This window comes from Bubalus kerabau, chromosome X (assembly GCF_029407905.1).
Source record: "Bubalus kerabau isolate K-KA32 ecotype Philippines breed swamp buffalo chromosome X, PCC_UOA_SB_1v2, whole genome shotgun sequence".
NCBI lineage: Eukaryota > Metazoa > Chordata > Mammalia > Artiodactyla > Bovidae > Bubalus > Bubalus kerabau.
The window spans coordinates 68,572,731-68,592,602 of NC_073647.1; the positions used below are offsets into that span (position 1 = coordinate 68,572,731).

Below are 19,872 nucleotides of genomic sequence, written 5' to 3' on the forward strand. Positions count from 1 at the left end.
ATCTCTTTACTTGCTATCAGATCAGATCAGTCCCTCAGTCGTGTCCAACTCTTTGCAACCCCATGAATCGCAGCACGCCAGGCCTCCCTGTCCATCACCAACTCCCAGAGTTCACTCAAACTCACGTCCCTAGAGTCAGTGATGCCATCCAGCCATCTCATCCTCTGTCGTCCCCTTCTCCTCTTGCCCCCAATCCCTCCCAGCATCAGAGTCTTTTCCAATGAGTCAACTCTTCACATGAGGTGGCCAAAGTCCTGGAGTTTCAGCTTTAGCATCATTCCTTCCCAAGAAATCCCAGGGCTGATCTCCTTCAGAATGGACTGGTTGGATCTCCTTGCAGTCCAATGGACTCTCAAGAGTCTTCTCCAACACCACAGTTCAAAAGCATCAATTCTTCAGTGCTCAACCTTCTTCACAATACCAACTCTCACATCCATACATGACCACAGGAAAAACCATAGCCTTGACTAGACGAACCTTTGTTGGCAAAGTAATGTCTCTGCTTTTGAATATGCTATCTAGGTTGGTCATAACTTTCCTTCCAAGGAGTAAGCATCTTTTAATTTCATGGCTGCAGTCACCATCTGCAGTGATTTTGGAGCCCCCAAAAATAAAGTCTGACACTGTTTCCACTGTTTCCCCATCTATTTGCCATGAAGTGATGGGACCGGATGCCATGATCTTCATTTTCTGAATGTTGAGCTTTAAGCCAACTTTTTCACTCTCCACTTTCACCTTCATCAAGAGGCTTTTTAGTTCCTCTTCACTTTCTGCCATAAGGGTGGCATCATCTGCATACCTGAGGTTATTGATATTTCTCCTGGAAATCTTGATTCCAGCTTATGTTTCTTCCAGTCCAGTGTTTCTCATGATGTACTCTGCGTATAAGTTAAATAAACAGGGTGACAAGATACAGCCTTGACGTACTCCTTTTCCTATTTAGAACCAGTCTGTTGTTCCATGTCCAGATCTAACTGTTGCTTCCTGACCTGCATACAAATTTCTCAAGAGGCAGATCAGGTGGTCTGGTATTCCCATCTCTTTCAGAATTTTCCACAGTTTATTGTGATCCACACAGTCAAAGGCTTTGGCATAGTCAATAAAGCAGAAATAGAGGCTTTTCTGGAACTCGCTTGCTTTTTCCATGATCCAGTGGATGTTGGCAATTTGATCTCTGGTTCCTCTGCCTTTTCTAAAACCAGCTTGAACATCTGGAAGGTCAGGGTTCACATACTGCTGGAGCCCGGCTTGGAGAATTTTGAGCATTACTTTACTAGCGTGTGAGATGAGTGCAATTGTGCGGTAGTCTGAGCATTCTTTGGCATTGCCTTTCTTTGGGATTGGAATGAAAACTGACCTTTTCCAGTCCTGTGGCCTCTGCTGAGTTTTCCAAATTTGCTGGCATATTGAGTGCATTACTTTCACAGCATCATCTTTCAGGATTTGGAATAGCTCAACTGGAATTCCATCACCTCCACTAGCTTTGTTCGTAGTGATGCTTTCTAAGGCCCACTTGACTTCACATTCCGGGATGTCTGGCTCTAGGTCAGTGATCACACCATCATGATTATCTGGGTCGTGAAGATCTTTTTTGTACAGTTCTTCTGTGTATTCTTGCCATCTCTTCTTAATATCTTCTGCTTCTGTTAGGTACATACCATTTCTGTCCTTCATCGAGCCTATCTTTGCATGAAATGTTCCTTTGGTAGCTCTGATTTTCTTGAAGAGATCTCTAGTCTTTCCCATTCTGTTGTTTTCCTCTATTTCTTTGCATTGATCACTGAAGAAGGCTTTCTTATCTCTTCTTGCTATTCTTGGGAACTCTGCATTCAGATGTTTATATCTTTACTTTTCTCCTTTGCTTTTCGCTTCTCGTCTTTTCAAAGCTATTTGTAAGGCCTCCCAAGACAGCCATTTTGCTTTTTACATTTCTTTTCCATGGGGATGGTCTTGATCCCTGTCTCCTGTACAATGTCACGAACCTCATTCCATAGCTCATCAGGCACTCTATCTATCAGATCTAGGCCCTTAAATCTATTTCTCACTTCCACTGTATAATCATGAGGGATTTGATTTAGGTCATACCTGAATGGTCTAGTGGTTTTCCCTACTTTCTTCAATTTAAGTCTGAATTTGGCAATAAGGAGTCCATGGTCTGAGCCACAGTCAGCTACTGGTCTTGTTTTTGCTGACTGTATAGAGCTTCTCCATCTTTGGCTGCAAAGAATATAATCAGTCTGATTTCAATGTTGACCATCTGGTGATGTCCATGTATAGAGTCTTCTCTAGTGTTGTTGGAAGAGTGTGTTTGTTATGACCAGTGCATTTTCTTGGCAAAACTCTATTAGTCTTTGCCCTGCTTCATTCTGTATTCCAAGGCCAAATTTGCCTGTTACTTCAGGTGTTTCTTGACTTCCTACTTTTGCGTTCCAGTCCCCTATAATGAAAAGGACATCTCTTTTGGGTGTTAGTTCTAAAAGGTCTTGTAGGTCTTCATAGAACCGTTCAACTTCAGCTTCTTCATCATTACTGGTTGGGGCATAGACTTGGATTACTGTGATATTGAATGGCTTGCCTTGGAAACGAACAGAGATCATTCCGTCATTTTTGAGATTGCATCCAAGTACTGCATTTCGGACTCTTTTGTTACTTGCTATAGGTCTGTGGAGATTTTTTTTCCTTTTTTTTCTTTTGAATGAGTTTTGGTAATTTTTTTTGCTTTTATGAATTTGTTTCAGCTCATTTTTCTAATTTATGGTGTATGATTGTTCATAGTATTCTATTTTAATTCTTCTTATCTCTGTAATGAATCACATTGTATTTCTGAATTTAGTTATTTATGTCTTCACTCCTTGGGTGTGTAGAGGTGACGATTATCAATTTTGCTAGCCTTTACATAGGACAAGCTTTTGCTGTCTTAGATTCTATTAAGTTTTTTATTCTCTATTTCATTTATATTTACTTTAAGCATAATTACTTCTGTCACTCCTAGTTCCTTTAAATTTAATGTTACATTATTGAATATCTTTTTTAATATCAGTATTTATGTTATAAATTTCCCTCTGATCACTACTTTCACTGAATCCTAAAAGTTGTTATGTTGTATTTTCATTTTTGTTTATGTACCATAATACTATACCTCAGGGTTGGTTGGTTGGTTGTTTTTTAACTTATGTGAACAGAGGCAACTCAGTTAGTCTATATGTCAACCTACTCATCTCTGAAATTGACATCAGGCTTCCCAGATGGCTCAGTAGTAAAGAATCAGCTGCCAGTGCAGGAGATGCAGGTTCAGTCCCTGGGTCAAGAAGATCCCCTGGAGGAGGAAATGGCAACCCACTCCAGTATTCTTGCCTGGGAAATTCCATGGACAGAGGAGCCTGGTTGGCTACAGTCCATGGCATTGCAAAGAGTTAGATGGGACTCAGCGACTGGCATGCACTCAAAAGGGATGATAGCATCCCTTTATTTACTTAATAAAATTAGCCTAAGACTTTTAAACAGATGTTCGAAAGTACTTTTTAAACTGTAAATGTTTCTCAGAGTTGTCACATTTGTATAGCATCCCTCTACAAAAAAAATCTGGAAACTAAGTAAAAATAATCAGTTAATTCTTACAGATTATGTGAGTATAAACCCTGGGATGTGTTACCATATGAATGACTGGTTTAATTTTTTACTTTTTTTGAATCTATATGATTTTCATAATAAATTATTTTGCCCAGGCTTATAAATAATTGCCTTTAAATTTAATTTCTCTTTATTTTTTCTTGATTATTATCAATATTTAAAATATATTGATAACTTTTAGCTATTCAGAGCAAGCAAACCTTAAAGAAACTGATAATTAAATTTAAATGGTCAGAATTGTTAAAAAAAAAAAATAGAGAAATGTAACTAGAGTGTGAGCAAAAGATCAAATCTTATTCAGTTAGTGTAGTGTCCCAAATCCCCAATATGGCATTCCTGTTAACAAGATAGTTTCTCAAGAAGTGTCCGATACATGAAGTTGATAATGGTTCTTCCTAATTTACAGAACTCTTTTACATTTTTTCTTTTTTAAATTGAGGTATAATTAGCATATAATATTATATTAATTTCAGGTGTACAGCATATTGATTTGGTATTTGTATGTATAGCAGAATGATTACCACAATAAGTCTAGTTAACATTCATTACCATACATAGTTATAAAAATTTGTTTTCTTGTGATGAAAAAGATCTACTCTTAGTAAGTTTCAGATATGCAGTATGGTATTAACTATAGTCACCAAGCTGTACATTACATCTCCATGACTTATTTATTTTATAACTTTTGACCCACTTCACCCACCCCCTCCCAAACCCTTGTTTCTGGCAACCATCAGTCAGTTTTCTGTATCTGTGAGCTTGTTTTTTTGAGTGGTCTTGTTTTTATTCCACATATAAGTAAGATCATATATTTGTCTTTGTCTGACTTACTTAACTTAGCATGGTGTCCTCAAGATTCATCCAAGTTAAGATTTCCCTTTATGACTGAATAATATTCCTTTGTATATATACCACATTTTCTTTATCCATTCATTCATTGATGGGCACTTAGGTTTTTTTCAGGTCTTGGCTATTGTAAATAATGCTACAGTGGACATGGGGGTATATATATCTTTATGAGTTAGTGTTTTTTATTTCTTTGGATAAATACCCACTAGTGGAATTGCTGGATCATATTGTTGTTCTATTTTTATTTTTTTGAGGAACCTCCATACTGTTATTCATAGTGGCTGTACCAATTTACATTCCCACAGTGCATAAGGGTTGACTTTTTTCCACATGCTCACCAACACTTGTTTATTCTTGTATTTTTGATAATATCCATATTAACAGGTATGAGATGATACCTTGTGGGTTTTATTTGCATTTTCCTAGTAATAATGTTAAACGTCTTTTTATGTACCTGTATGCCAACTGTATGCCTTTGGGAAAATGTCTATTCAGATCCTCTGCCCCCTTTTTAATCATATTGCTTATTTTTGTTTACTGAGGTAAACAAATTATTTATATATTTGGATATTAATCCCATATCAGATACATGATTTGCAGTCATTTTCTCCCATTCAGTAGGTTGCCTTTCCTTTGTGTTGATGGTTTCCTTTGCCATGCAGAAGCTTTCTAGTTTTACATAGTCCCCTTTGTGTTATTATACTTCAGGCTTAATGAATGAATTTGGATCTATATGTGTTAACATGGTTACTAATGTATTCCCAGATATGTTTCATGTTAGTTTTGGAAATTATTATGTGTGTAAATTCAAAAGTACTCATTTTGTGAATATATAGCTAATTTGTGTATGCAATTTGATTGTGTTAGGTATTTTGAAGATTACAGAGTTTAACATCGTATCCTTTGTATCTGGTAACATAAGTAAATGAGACATACACTGAAAATCTAGCAATAAACAGTGATAGTACTACTGAGATCATAAGACATTATAAGTAGCTTCTGACTTACACCATCCTTTACAAAGTCTTTATATGTTTGCTACCAAGCACAGACCTGATCACTGACTGAAATACCCTGTTTTTTTCCAGTCTTGTAGCTCTTGCACCAGCATGGGGTCATTGAAGGCAAGCAGGAAAGAGGCAAAGGAAATAGCTCTTCCCACTCCCCTATGCCTTCATACACCCCTACCTGTCACTCTTATCCACACAATGAAATGCTTAGTGTAGATTCAGTGAAGAAACAAAATCACCACACATACACATTTATATATACAATGACCTTTTTCAACTCACAACCTAAATGTGGTATTCTGAAATTTTTATTCATTAAAATATATATCCATTCTCATCAGGAATAAGGGTAAAATGATTCACTAAAATAAGAATGATTACTATAATTCTGATAAATAATTATATATATGTGTGTATAATTTTGCTAGGTAATTAAGCTGTATCTTAGATATGTGCATATGTGCATGCTCAGTCATTTCAGTCGTGTTTGACTCTTGGTGACCCTATGGACTGTAGCCCACCAGGCTCCTCTGTCCATGGGATTCTCCAGGCAAGAATACTGGAGTGGGTTGCCGTGCCCTCCATGGGATCTTCCCAACCCAGGAATCAAACCTGGGTCTCCTGCTTTGCAGGTGGATTCTTTACCACTGAGCCACCAGAAAGCCCATCTTAGTTATGTTTTGGGCCTAAAGCATAATGTGTTTTGTATGGTAATATTAGTAATATTCAAGCTAAAAATTAAAGAATTATAGTATATGATTTTCCATTTTTAGAAAAACCTGAACTCTAGATACATTTTGTCTCTTTCCTAATTGTTGCCCTTGAAATCTTACTATTTATAACCAGTGACTGCCAATATCTCCTGTACTGATTTCATACCCATTTGTATTAATTTTGAAACATATAATTGAGATAGTTACAGCCCCAAGTTACTAAATTAAAAAACTATACATTATTTTTTTCAGAAGAACTTTTTCATGTGAGCATTAAACCTTGCCAGTTCTTAACACTCAAATGAGAACACAAGCACAGAAAATATATCAGACTATCAGACTTATTCTTATAAGACAGTGTGAATTAGAGGGTTTTTTTTCCTATGGAGTAGATGAAATTATTTAATTTTTCAAAATTGGAATGGCCTATAACTTGTTCTTTGCATATTTTAGAACAAATCAGTCAGGAATTCTCACTATATTGGGTTGTAATATCTACTTATTGCTGATCTGATTATGTACTTTTATTAGTTTAGATAAGAGGAATTCATTTCTAGAAGATAAAAGGATTAAATCCATTGCCCAATCTCCAGTTTAGTCCTATTAGAGTTTTCCTCTTGGCTTTTATTGAGTCCTTTCCTTTTCACATGTGATTATATGTTCTATCCTTTTTGTTATCAAGCAGTATTATAAGGAAGTTAAGTGTGTTCATCAACTAAATTTTGAGAATTAAAAAGAAACTCTTTTGTAATATGGCAGTATTTTAAATTCCTGGTAAGAAGTTCAACTTCTTCATCTTCTGTCAAAATTCAGCCTAGTATTTTACCTTGTAATAAATGTTCAGTCTCTGTCTAGGGTTAAGAAACCAAGAAAGTAGTCTGGGGATATGGAATAAAGTCCAAAAGCAGAAGTGATACATTAACCACACTGAAACCTCGCTGTTGAAACACCCTTCTGTCTCAGCAAGGTCTTTTATATTAGGAAAATAACGAACGCCAAGGCACGAGCAGCATACAAGGAAGCAATTCAGCAACCTTATTAAACTTAGGAATGAAGTTCTGAAAAAACAATTTGCTTCAGGTTGTCTGAGCTAGCAGAACTGACAAAATGAGAAGTGCTAAAATCTGGCTTTTTTACTGGTTCTACTCTATGTCTTCAGATTCCGGTGTATATTATTAAATTAAAATGTTATTTTACCAAATTCCTCAGTGCAGTATCTGGTACATAATAGGTGTTGCTGAGTGAATGAATATCACAGTGTGTAAGAGATAAATTATATTCTGCCTTAGAAACTAAATATGTTAAGTAAGTTGTACATAAATGATAAATGGACTTGACGACAGAGAACAATCAAGAGTTGAAGTGGTCTTTCAATTTAGAAAGGAATATCATATAAATGGTCCTTTTGAAAGAGTGTTATATCCAAGAAATAGACTACATTTTGTATTTGTTCAGGGTACTTTTAGCAAAAGTTAACAAAATTTATTTTAAGCTTACCTTCCACAAGTAGTGAGGAGTGGTTCAATCTCTAAATGTTCTTATTCTCATGAATTTGACTTAACTTGAATTTATCACTGAAAATAAAAGGAATGTTTGTTTGTTTAAGAACATTTAGGAAAGATAGAAAAAGTATAAAGAAGATAATTAAAAATCTCATTAATTCCAGCAACAGAGAAAACAATATTTTTAATACTTTGGAGTAAAAGTTTATTTTGAAGGTGAATTTTAGTTCATTCCTCACTTTAATAAGATTTATCTTTTGGACATTCAGTTTATGTTTTCTAGGTTGCTGTTTGATTCTTACAGTTAATTAAGCTATTTCTTATTAATCTGCTTCTTTGTACTGAATTACCTGATTTCATTAGTTTATAAGTCAATTGTGTTTATCTCATTGTTTCTTTAGCAGGTCGAGAAAACCCCAGTCATACCTTCGTAGTGAGAGCCAAAAAAACTTTAAGTGATAAATGGGAAAGTCAGCTGTGGAGAGACAAGAAGTTCAGCTTGATAGATCACCTGCGTTACAGCCAGATTCATCCTGAAAGTATTCCACGAAAATTTAGTTCCGAGCACAGACATTTTCTTGGTCAGCAGTTTAATTCTCAGCCTGCAAAATACGTACCACCAGAGGGAAAGGTCCCAAAACTTGATCATTTTAAGAGTGCCCGAAGCCTTGGACATTTTGAATTAACCATCTTAGGTGAGTCACCTGTTCTTTTCTTTGAATGTTACTGTCTCCTTGTGCTTTGTTGCTCAGTCATGTCCTGCGAGCCCATGGACTATAGCCTGCTAGGCTCCTCTGTCCATGGAGATTCTCCAGGCAAGGATACTGGAGTGGGTTACCATGCCTTTCTCCAGGGGATCTTCCCAACCCAGGGATCCAACCCAGGTCTCCCGCATTGCAAGTAGACTCTTTACCATTTGAGCCACCACGAAAGCCCTTGTGAATGTTATTTACTTGACATAATTTAAATACAGATATTATTTTGCTTTAAAAAAAAAACCAAAAACTAAACATTTCACCTCCACCCATCCAAAAAAAAAGTTAAACCCAAAGAGCTCCTGTTTGGCTCAAACCAAAGGAATGGGAACACATCCTAGAATACATGAAGCTTTAATTGTGGGCTTTTAAATATTGGCAAATCCTTGGAAAGTATTTGAGGAGAGAAGAGTGGGAACCAAGGGAACTTTTCTATTCCCTGACTGACTGTCTCTAAAACCGATTCTCTTCTCCTTTAGCCACCACTTTCTTGCTCATATTCTCTGCCTTTCTTTCTCAGTGCATCTGAACCACTGAAGGGTAAAATGTCGGTTAAAGAGAAAGGGATAATTAAGAGAAGATCCTATGAACTTCTGTCTGTTTAGCCTGTGAAGAAAATAAAATTCTCAAGTAACTTAGGTTGAAAAGAAAGAAGCTACTGAAAAAAACTATCTTGTCTTTTCTCTTTTTTTGGCCATGCCGCACAGCATGCAGGATCTTCGTTCCCTACCAGGGATCGAAACCGAGCCCCCTACAGTGGAAGCTCGAAGTCTTAACCACTGGACCAACCAGGAAGTCCCAAAACTATATTGTCCGATAAGTGACAATAAACTTATTTTCTCAGGTTGTTCTAAACTGACATGTAGCTATGGAACTTATAAAAATTTAAAGTCAACACATTTTTAAACTTCATTTTTAAATTTTGTTTCTCATGAATGAAAAATGTACACAAAAGTTAATTATGAAATAAAATCTTAGCCAAAGTGAGATACTCTCTAGATCAAGGGAAATTTTTTATTTGTACTTGAAAGGAAGATCTGATTACCTTAAGTGAAAGAATGATGCAATGCCATTAGCAAATTAATTTAATGCCTGAAAGAAAATGTATTTCACAGATTTTTATATCTCTAGTACTGGAATGAATTACCTTGACCTTTATCAAGATTCCTTTTTCCCCCTTACTCTCTCCCACTCTTCTTCCCTACTTCCTCGCATATAAATATTACATCCACGTGATTGTATATGTATATAATTTATGAAAAGTATGAATTCCCACTGACTGTTAGACAGTCTCAGATCTAAGTTTCAAATGCTTCTTTTTACTAGACTGCATTGCTTGGTCTCTTTGGGTAGTTTGTCTATCTTAGTTTTATATCCAGGAAACAAAAATTACAGCAGAGATTTCCCATACATCACAAGAAGTAACCATAAAATCATGAGTTCATTTGGAGTCATAGAAATTGAATATTTTTCTTCTTTTCAACATGTTACTGATCCTCTAAACATTTCAGCTATCTTATGTGTCACTGAAAAGCAAGAATCAGATGTAAAGGAGGCTAATTTGTTGTTATGCCTAACCAGCTGTAATTCATGTTAGAATTGGACTGTTTTATATCCTACCATTTTTCAAGGGCGTAAGTGGATTTACAGGGATAAAAACATTGAAAAATAAGCTACATGTGGATTAAATAAAACAGAACATTTAAAATAAAACAAATAAAATTTTAAAAAAAGAAAAGTAAATAAATAAAATAAAACAGAAAAAGTTAAGTATTACTAGGTGCCTGTAAATAACAAATTACCAGCATTCAGTAGTAATTTTCTGTGAGTTTTCTTGCAGGAAGGGAGAAAAGGGATTGTTCCTGATGAGGTACTTAATTTTAAAGATAAAAGAATCCTGAATATCTTCTAGTCTTACCTACTAGATAGGTAAAAGTCAGGCCATGATGAGAAATCATGTCTTAATTCCTTACCCTTATAATGTCCCTCCCCCTTCTCTCTTCCCCCTTCCCATAACAACTAGTTTGTTCTCTATATCTGTGTCTGCCTCTTTTTTGTTATACTCACTAGTTTGTTTTATTTTTTAGATTCCACATATAAGCAATATCATATAGTATTTGTCTTTCTCTGTCTGACTTATTTCATTTAATATAATGCTCTGCAAGTCCATCCATGTTGCTACAAATGGCAAATTTTTAATTCTTTTTTATGAGTGAGTAGTCTTCTATTATGTATGTATACCACATCTCCTTTATCCATTCATCTGTTGATGGTCACTTATGTTGCATCCATATCTTGGCAGTTATCAATAATGCTGCTGTGAACATGGGGTGTGTGTATCTTTTCAAATTAGTGGGGTTTTTTTATATATATATAGCCAGGAGTCATATGGTAGCTCCATTTTTACTTTTTAATGATGGCTGATCTGACAGGTGTGAGGTGATAATTCATTGCTCTGCTGTTTTAGTGTGAAAGCAGTCATAGACAATGTGTAAATGAATGTGCCTGACTATGTTTAACTAAAACTTTATTTATAGACAGTTAAATTTGAATTGCATGTTATTTTCATGTATCACGAAATACTTTTTTTTCCAACCATTTAAAATGAAAAAAAAAGTTTCCTAGGCCATGGATCCTTTGAAACCAGGTAGAAGCTACATTTGATCCCTGCCCCCAGCTCGTAGTTTGCTGACCCCTATTCTAGATCCCTGTTTTCAGATATAACTGGCTAAACCAATGAAGGCAGATAAGTCTGAATGATTTTTAAAGTTCTTCTGACATTAAGAGTGTACAACCTACACTGATACTACCTTCTAGTAGTTTATTATCCTTCAGCTTTATCTTGCTGATCTCTGAAGGGCCCAGTAATTTTGAAGTGTCTTATTCTGGGAGCCAGAAAGGTTATTCAGACCATAATCCCGTTACTTGGTCGTTAGCTCTGACTGCTCTAGGGTAAATCATTATTGAAAATACTGCACAGAATTATTAATCTTCCTTCCCACAATTCAAATGGCTCCCAACAACCAATTGGGTACTGTGGCAATATCAGAAACCTATCCCAAAAGTACCAATTCTTGTGTTAATAATTCTTTTATGCCATCTCACTTGACTCAAATAAGTAGATAGTATGTGCTAAAATCTCAGCCCATTGCCTATTACATAATAACATACTTGAAAGAGAAGATATTTGAATGAAGTAAGATGAAATTTTCAATGCATTTAGCCCAAGTATAAGCTTTTTAATCTGTTGGTCAATTTTAAGAATTGTTTCTCACTTAAAATATTAAGAAGATACTTCTCAAAAGCTTGATCGGACTCAAAGATGGCATTAGTACATCATTGATTCTGCAAACACTAATTTATTAATAGTTGCTCATGAAATGCTATGAGTCAATTAAAGCTTCAGTTTGCATTTGACTTAGACAATAAGGAAAATAATTACTCACCCAACCTTTAGTAAACCTCTGAAAGCCATCTGTTTATCTCTTGGATATCAAGAGATACAAACTCAAGTAACAATAGGTATAATTTAAGGAGAATGTTCGGAGAAGGCAATGGCACCCCACTCCAGTACTCTTGCCTGGAAAATCCCGTGGATGGAGGAGCCTGGTGGGCTGTAGTTTATGGGGTCGCTAAGAATCAGACACAACTGAGCGACTTCACTTTCACTTTTCACTTTCATGCATTGGAGAAGGAAATGGCAACCCACTCCAGTGTTCTTGCCTGGAGAATCCCAGGGACAGGGGAGCCTGGTGGCCTGCCATCTATGGGGTCGCACAGAGTCGGACACGACTGAAGTGACTTAGCAGCAGCAGCAAGGAGAATGTTAAGATAGTGTTTTGTGGACTTTTTAATCAGGATTTTTTTTGTCAAAAAATTTTGTATCATTCTTTTCCTTTTCTGAAAAATGCATTTAAATCATTACAAATTGTAAGTAAGTAATTGCATTAACTAACATCAAAGTAATGTAATATGCTGTAGTTACATGGAAATCATAAGGCTTTACTTATCTTGATTTTTTTCTCTTGTTAAAGCAACTAAGCAGAGCAACATAATCCCTGCCCTCCTTGGCACTAGCCTGCAGGCTCAGGACCAATTATTTGTAGCTCTGAGGTATGCCTCCTTCCGTGTTGAAGGCTACTTGAACCATTAAAATCTGAGTAGAACTGGATTCCCTTACTCTTGGTTTCTTCACTGGCTGTATCCTTAGGATATCCTATTCCAGTGACATGCTTCTCATTCTTGTATCCCAAATGGAGCAGCACACTGAATTGTATAGGTTACTGTTGCTACCCCTTAATTCTGTCCCTTATTCCATTGCATAATAAAAGTAATTTAATCCTTAAACCTTAAGTACCTACTGTCAGATTTCATCAGTGTAAGACACACTTTTTTCTCCATATGTTAACATCTTTTAAAATGTATATGGATCTTAAAATTGATGCCATGCCTTTGTTTAATTGGTAGTATTTTTTTTCCTTAGTGGTGTAAAAAATAATGATCATCTTAAAAAACAATGATATTTTAGATTTCATAAAATATAGCATATACCAAGTACTATGCTAGGTGGTGGGATCCTACCCAACACATACACACACACACACACAGACTTTTATTGGAAAAGGAATACAGTAATAATGAAGAATTTGAGAGGAAGATATATAAATTGCATACAATACACTTTACAAAAGAGGAATATGAGCTTATTTGTTTGATTTTCTATTTCCCTCTAATTTTTAGTATAATCCACATATATTACCACACTTACCTAGGTAGTATGTTGCAAGTTACTTAAGTAACACATAAATTGTCACCATTGAAGTGCATTATACCTGTACATTGTGGGGAGGATATTTGTGTTCATCTCTTTTGCTATTGTGAATATGGATGAATTCGTATTTGAATACAGTGCACAAATGTCCTAAAGTCTAAGTAGTTGAAAACTGTACATTGAAATGCGCACGTATACTTTCTTTTACTCAATTTCACAAATATTTACTGAGCACCTAAGGCATGCTCAGTGCTGCTCTGGGGACTGAGGTTACATGAGTTAATGCAAACGATAACAGAGCCCTGTGGTGAAATGAGGTATAATGATCAATGCTAGAAGAAAGGGGTTGGAGAGTGCTGTCATTGGAAATGGCTAAATTTTAAATGGAGTGGTCAGGGAGGTCTCCCTAAGAAAATAACATTTCACCAGACACCTAACAGAGGTGAAGGACCAAGCTGTGTGTTTATCTGGGGAAAGAGCATTCTATGTACAGGAACATCAAGTACAGCGGCCTTGGGCATATTTGCTTATACATTTGCACTCTGAACTCTAGTTTAACCAAACAACTCATGACAAATTTTACCAGTAATGTTGAAACTAAACCCACAGTATTCTATAATTTAGAAAGCAACTCATAATAGTGTCAATGACACAATGATAATAAAGCTATCTTCCTAAAAATCAAGGTTTCCAACTTGATATTTTCTCAATTCTAAAGCACTCTTTCTCTTTTTTTACATTTGCAAGTTGGAATGCATCTTATGGTCAATGGGTACATTTAATGCAGTGTTTTCTTTTTATTAAAAACCCATTATTAAATTGATGGTATGCCTTAGATTTGGTATTAGAATCAAGGAAATAGAATACCAGTATGCACACTGACATGAGTTTTGCAGCATTGCTGAGTTATGAAGGAATTACAATACTGAATTGGAATCCACAGTAAATTCTAGATGGTATGACTATTTTAGTTTATGAATACCAGATTTTAGTAATCCTTAAAAAGCTTTAAGTAGCCCTTAGTTGTTTGTTAAGTTAAAGCTATGGAACTTAATGTTGTTTACCCATAAAAAAACAAAGAATGGACTTGAGTTTCTGGATCAGTTTACAGCTTAACTGGAAGGACTTGTTTACACATCATTGGCTCATGCTCTATACTTAAGAATTGCTATGGGATGAATAGGGTAGATACTGAAGTCATAGAATCTATAGGACTTGCTGACTAAATATCAGGGAAGAATGAAAGGGAAGAGTTAAGGATAACTTCTAAGTTTCTGGTTTGAGTGGGTAGAATTCAGAGTTTTCAAGCTGTGCTCTGCATATTTTTCCTTCATCCAGTCAAGATGGTTTCCTTACTCTGGCCTGTACTTTTGGCTTCTTCCTGCCCTACCTGAAATACCCTTCTCTCTATTTAAATGCTACTCATGCTTGAATACCCAGCTGAAACCCTTGCCTGTCAGAAGTCTTTTTTTAATCCACCCTAGCTGACACTGACCCTCATAAAGAGACAACAGACATAGGTCAGGATGCATGGTGGTGGTTCCCCAAAGCTGCAACTTTTTCTCGCCCTAATGGTGAGTGACTGAAATTTTTCTTGTATGTTTGAGGACAAATGGAACCTTGGTACTTCCATCCCTGGCCTTTCTTGAGTCTTATATCCATAAGTCCAAAATGGCAGTAAGAGAACCAGTAGTTATCTCTGAATTCTCCTGTCCTGTGATGGCATCTATCATAAATGATGATGAAAATTCTCTACATGTCTTCATTTTTGTGACTAGGCTGTTCTCTAGATATTAATATTTAAGCCATCCATCAATATTTAAAAGATTTGGGACTGTTATTTCCAGCGATGATGCTAGATTGCTCTAAAGTGTCTCCTCTTTCAGTCAGTAGAATGTGTTTATAAGCATTTGCACAGCAAAGGGCTTAGTCCCTTAGTTTTGAAAGTTATTTTTTTACAGTTTTGAAGCTATCTGGCACATGTGAGGATCAGACCATCAGATCTGGCCTCATTAGCACCATGTTACTAACTACACTTTTAATAATGTCTGATTTTTCTGTAACAGGTCTGAACCATGAGATAGCAATCGATGTGGCTTTCCTCCCCATGTATTCTCTACAAGATGCCCAGACATCTCAAGTAGACACATTATTAACCTGCATGAATTACAGCTGTGTGTATCCACAGACATCAACCAGCAGTGAAAAAACTACAGGTTCAAGAGTACTTGCAGGTAAGACAATCTCAGGATCTTTGCAGTCAGAAAATGAAATTAATTAATAATGCAAATGGTCCCAACCTTAAGATGTTACTATATAAACAGTTCTAGCTTTAACATTTGATACAGTTTAAAGAGTTATTTGGTAAAGGTACCCAAAGATAAATGAGAATATATTTAAAAATAAAAGTGGATAGATTAATGGTTTCTATTCCAGGCAGGCATTAAGAATGTTCTTTTATAATACATTTCTAAATGTAAGTATTCGCTAAACCGAAGTGGTATGCATATGGAACAGTGCAGCTTCTACTCCTCTCTCCTTTTAATTCAGGCAAGACAGTTTGTCCTTTCACCTTATAATTGCCTGAAATCTCAGTGCCTCCATACTGTGTGCTTAGTCACTCAGTCATTACCAATTCTTTGTGGCCCCATGGACTTTGGCTGCCAGGCTCCTCTGTCCATGGGTATTTTCCAGGCAAGAATACTAGAGTGAGTTGCCATGCCCTCCTCCAGGGGATCTTCCCAACCCAGGGATAGAACCCAGGTTTCCCACATTGCAGGCGGATTCTTTACCATCTGAGCCACCAGGGAAGCCCAGGAATACTGGAGTGGGTAGCCTATCCCTTCTCCAGGGCATCTTCCTGACCTAGGATTCAAACTGGAGTCCCCTGGATTGCAGGTGGATTCTTCACCAGCTGAGCTACCAGGGAAGCCCCATACTATAGTACAGTACAATTGTTTTCTCTTATAAATAGTTATTCAAGTGCTATGCAATAAATTCCTTGGGGACTGCTAAGCATGTGTGTAATCCCAATAGTGAAACCTTTCAACCAACGAATTGTTTAGGCTGCTATTTAACATCCTGAACTTTAAATCATTTTTATATATATGAGTAAAATTACATGTCCAATTATAATTATCCTATTCACTTTCTTCTGTCATTTCTATTTCCTAAGCATGTGGTAAGGTTTCTAGCAATTTTAATTGAGATTATATGAATATTCCCTTTAAAAAAGCACTAAAGAAAGGCCTTATTATCTTGGGATTTTGTGGTGGGTCTTTCTAAGCTGATGAAACTCTTGAGTGTATGTTGTTTTTAAACAAGTCTTAGGAGTTGTGCCTGATGATGAAGTAACTTTTGGCAGTAATGGTTACTGCAAACTGAACTTCCCTGGTGGCTCAGATGGTAAAGAAACTGCCTGCAATACGGGAGACCTAGGTTCAATCCCTGGATTAGGAAGATCCCCTGGAGAAGGGCATGGCAACCCACTCTAGTATTCTTACCCAGAGAACACCATGGACAGAGGAGCCTGGTGGGCTATAGTCCATGGGGTCACAAAGAGTCGGACACAACTGAGCAACTAACACTTCACTTCAAACTGAACTTAAGTATCCAATTTTGTAAGAGATAAGGTTCTTTATTTTTCCCACAGTCCATTTTAAAGATGATATATTAACTTGCAGTATTACTTCATACGGGACTTCCCAGGTGGCTCAGTGGTAAAGAATCTACCTGCCAATTCAGGAAACACAGGAGATGTGGGTTTAATTCCTGTGTCAGGAATATTCCCTGGGGGAGGAAATGGCACCCCACTCCAGTATTCTTGCCTGGGAAATCCCATGGACAGAGGAGGCTGGCAAGCTGCAGTCCATGGGGTTGCAAAAAGTCAGGCGCAGCCGAGCATGCATACACATTACTTCTTACTCAGTTTCAGCTCCTTAGACTGTTAGTAACTCTGGATTTGGTAATTAGGACCCTAATCTGTACTTTAAATCTTTGTGGAACTCTTGCTCTTGCTTCATTGCAGTATCCACTTCTGTCATGTTTCTTCTGCTGTCTGTGTATGTTATTAACAATATAAAAAAATGAAGACAAAATTCACAGTTACCCACTACTTGCTAGAGCCAGCGTTCTTCCAGCAGTCACTTAACATGATCATGTGAAAATACCTGGTACCATTCTGCCAGAGCAGTTAATATTTGGGACATGAAGGGCAAGAATCACTAGAAGAGAGAAGTGATATAATCAAAAGCAAGGTAATTCATTTCAAACATGGAATACCATATTTTTCATGGCATAATGATAGTGTCCATTTAGCTCTCTGCAAAGCATTGTGCCTGGACATTTTACATAAGTTACAACTAATCCTAACAAGAAGAGCCTTGCAAGGTAAACATTATTATCCCCTGTTGATAGATGATTAAACTGAAGATCAGAGAGATTCATCAGCATAGATAAGAGCTAGGATTTGAGCACAGATCAATTTGGTTCAAAACATTTCCATTCTCTCCATAATTACAAACGGAAAGATACACAAAAGAGACACAGATATAAAGAACAGACTTTTGGACTCTGTGGGAGAAGGCGAGGGTGGGATGATTTGAGAGAATAGCATTGCTATGCTATGCTAAGTCACTTCAGTCGTGTCCGACTCTGTGCGACCCCATAGAAGGCAGCCCACCAGGCTCCCCCATCCCTGGGATTCTCCAGGCAAGAACACTGGAGTGGGTTGCCATTTCCTTCTCCAATGCATGAAAGTGAAAAGAGAAAGTGAAGTCGCTCAGTCGTGTCCGACTCCTAGCGACCCCATGGACTGCAGCCCACCAGGCTCCTCCATCCATGGGATTTTCCAGGCAAGTGTACTGGAGTGGGGTGCCATTGCCTTCTCCGGAGAATAGCATTGAAACATGTATATTACCATATGTGAAATACATGACCAGTCCAAGTTCAGTGCATGAAACAGGGCACTCAAAGCTGGTGCACTGGGACAACCCAGAGGGATGGGATGGGGAGGGAGGTATGACCGGTGTTTGGGACGGGGTACACATGTTCACCCATGGCTGATTCATGTCAGTGTATGGCAAAAACCACCACAATATTGTAAAGTGATTAGCCTCCAATTAAAATAAATTAATTAAAAAAAAGAATATACAGAATAAAGTAATGCAGTGGCTTACAGTATAACATTGGTATCATCTTTTCAACATTTTTATGAACTAGTTTTTTATTATAAACGCTATCCATGTTCATAATTTAAAAATTCAAATAATACCAAAAGGTACAGGGTAAAACTGAAAGTTTCCCTCCCTGCCTTTGAAGGTTCATCCCTTTCTACTGGCCCACCCACTCTCTGGAGATAACCTTTATTTGAATCCTTTAAGAAATTATTTTTACATTTGACAGTATATTCTTTCTGTCTCACATACACACGCACGCATGCACACATACAGTCTGTTTCTCTCTCTCCAGATACATACATGGAATTATACTATACATGGTTTCATAACCAACTTTTATCTTTTAACACTTGAATAGTTTTTCATGTTAGTATCAATATATAGAGAGCTACCTCTTTCGTTTTAATAGCTATAAATACTCCACTGTGTAGCTATACTGGTATTTACTTAATTAGTCCCATACTGATGGACATTTAGATTGTTTCCAAATGTTTTTTATACTGGCAAACAGTACTGAAATGAATATCTATATCTGTCTGTGTGTATGTATGTTGGTGGTGTTCAGTTGCTAAGTTGTGTCTGACTCTTTTGTGACCCTATGGACTGTAGCCTGCCAGGCTCCTCTGTCCATGGGATTTCCAAGGCAAGAAGACTGGAGTGGGTTGCCATTTCCTCCTCCAGGGGATCTTCCTGGATTAGGGATTGAACTCGCATCTTCTGTGTTGACAGGCAGATTCTTTACCGTTGAGCCACCAGGGAAGCCCTGTGTATATATATATAATCTATAATCTTTGCGCACTTATATATATCTGTAAGATGAATTCTTCAGTTCAGTTCAGTCGCTCAGTCATGTCCAACTCTTTGTGGCCCTATGGACTGCAGCATGCCAGGCCTCCCTGTCTATCACCAAGTCCCGGAGCTTACTCAAACTCATGTCCATTGAGTCGGTGATGCCGTCCAACCGTCTCATCCTCCATCCGCCCCTTCTCCTCCCGCCTTCAATCTTTCCCAGCATCAGGGTCTTTTCAAATGAGTCACTTCTTCCCATCAGGTGGCCAAAGGATTGGAATTTCAGCATCAGTCCTTCCAATGAATATTCAGGACTGATTTCCTTTAGGATGGACTGGTTGGAGCTCCTTGCAGTCCATGGACTCTCAAGAGTCTCCTCCAACACCACAGTTCAAAAGCATCAATTCTTCAGCACTCAGCTTTCTTTATAGTCCAACTCTCACATCCATACATGACTACTGGAAAAACCATAGCTTTCACTAGACAGACCTTTGTTGACAAAGTAATGTCTCTGCTTTTTAATATACTGTTTAGGTTGGTCATAACTTTTCTCCCAAGGAATAAGCATCTTTTAATTTCATGGCTGCAGTCACCATCTGCAGTGATTTTGGAGCCCCCCAAAATAAAGTCTGTCACTGTTTCCACTGTTTCCCCATCTATTTGCCATGAAGTGATG

At 37.1% G+C, this 19,872-nt stretch overlaps 1 protein-coding gene across 4 annotated transcripts in view; it reads left to right on the forward strand.

Annotated features, from left to right (window-relative positions):
• RADX (RPA1 related single stranded DNA binding protein, X-linked) overlaps positions 1-19,872 on the forward strand; it is a 92,680-nt gene that overhangs the window by 64,832 nt on the left and 7,976 nt on the right. For 2 of the 4 annotated variants that reach the window (XM_055563995.1, XM_055563997.1), the window contains 2 exons: positions 8,106-8,399; positions 15,297-15,464. In XM_055563995.1, coding sequence (XP_055419970.1) covers positions 8,106-8,399; positions 15,297-15,464 — 462 coding nt within the window. The remainder of the gene's footprint in view (positions 1-8,105; positions 8,400-15,296; positions 15,465-19,872) is intronic. The other 2 variants (XM_055563996.1, XM_055563998.1) reach the window with 1 other exon arrangement.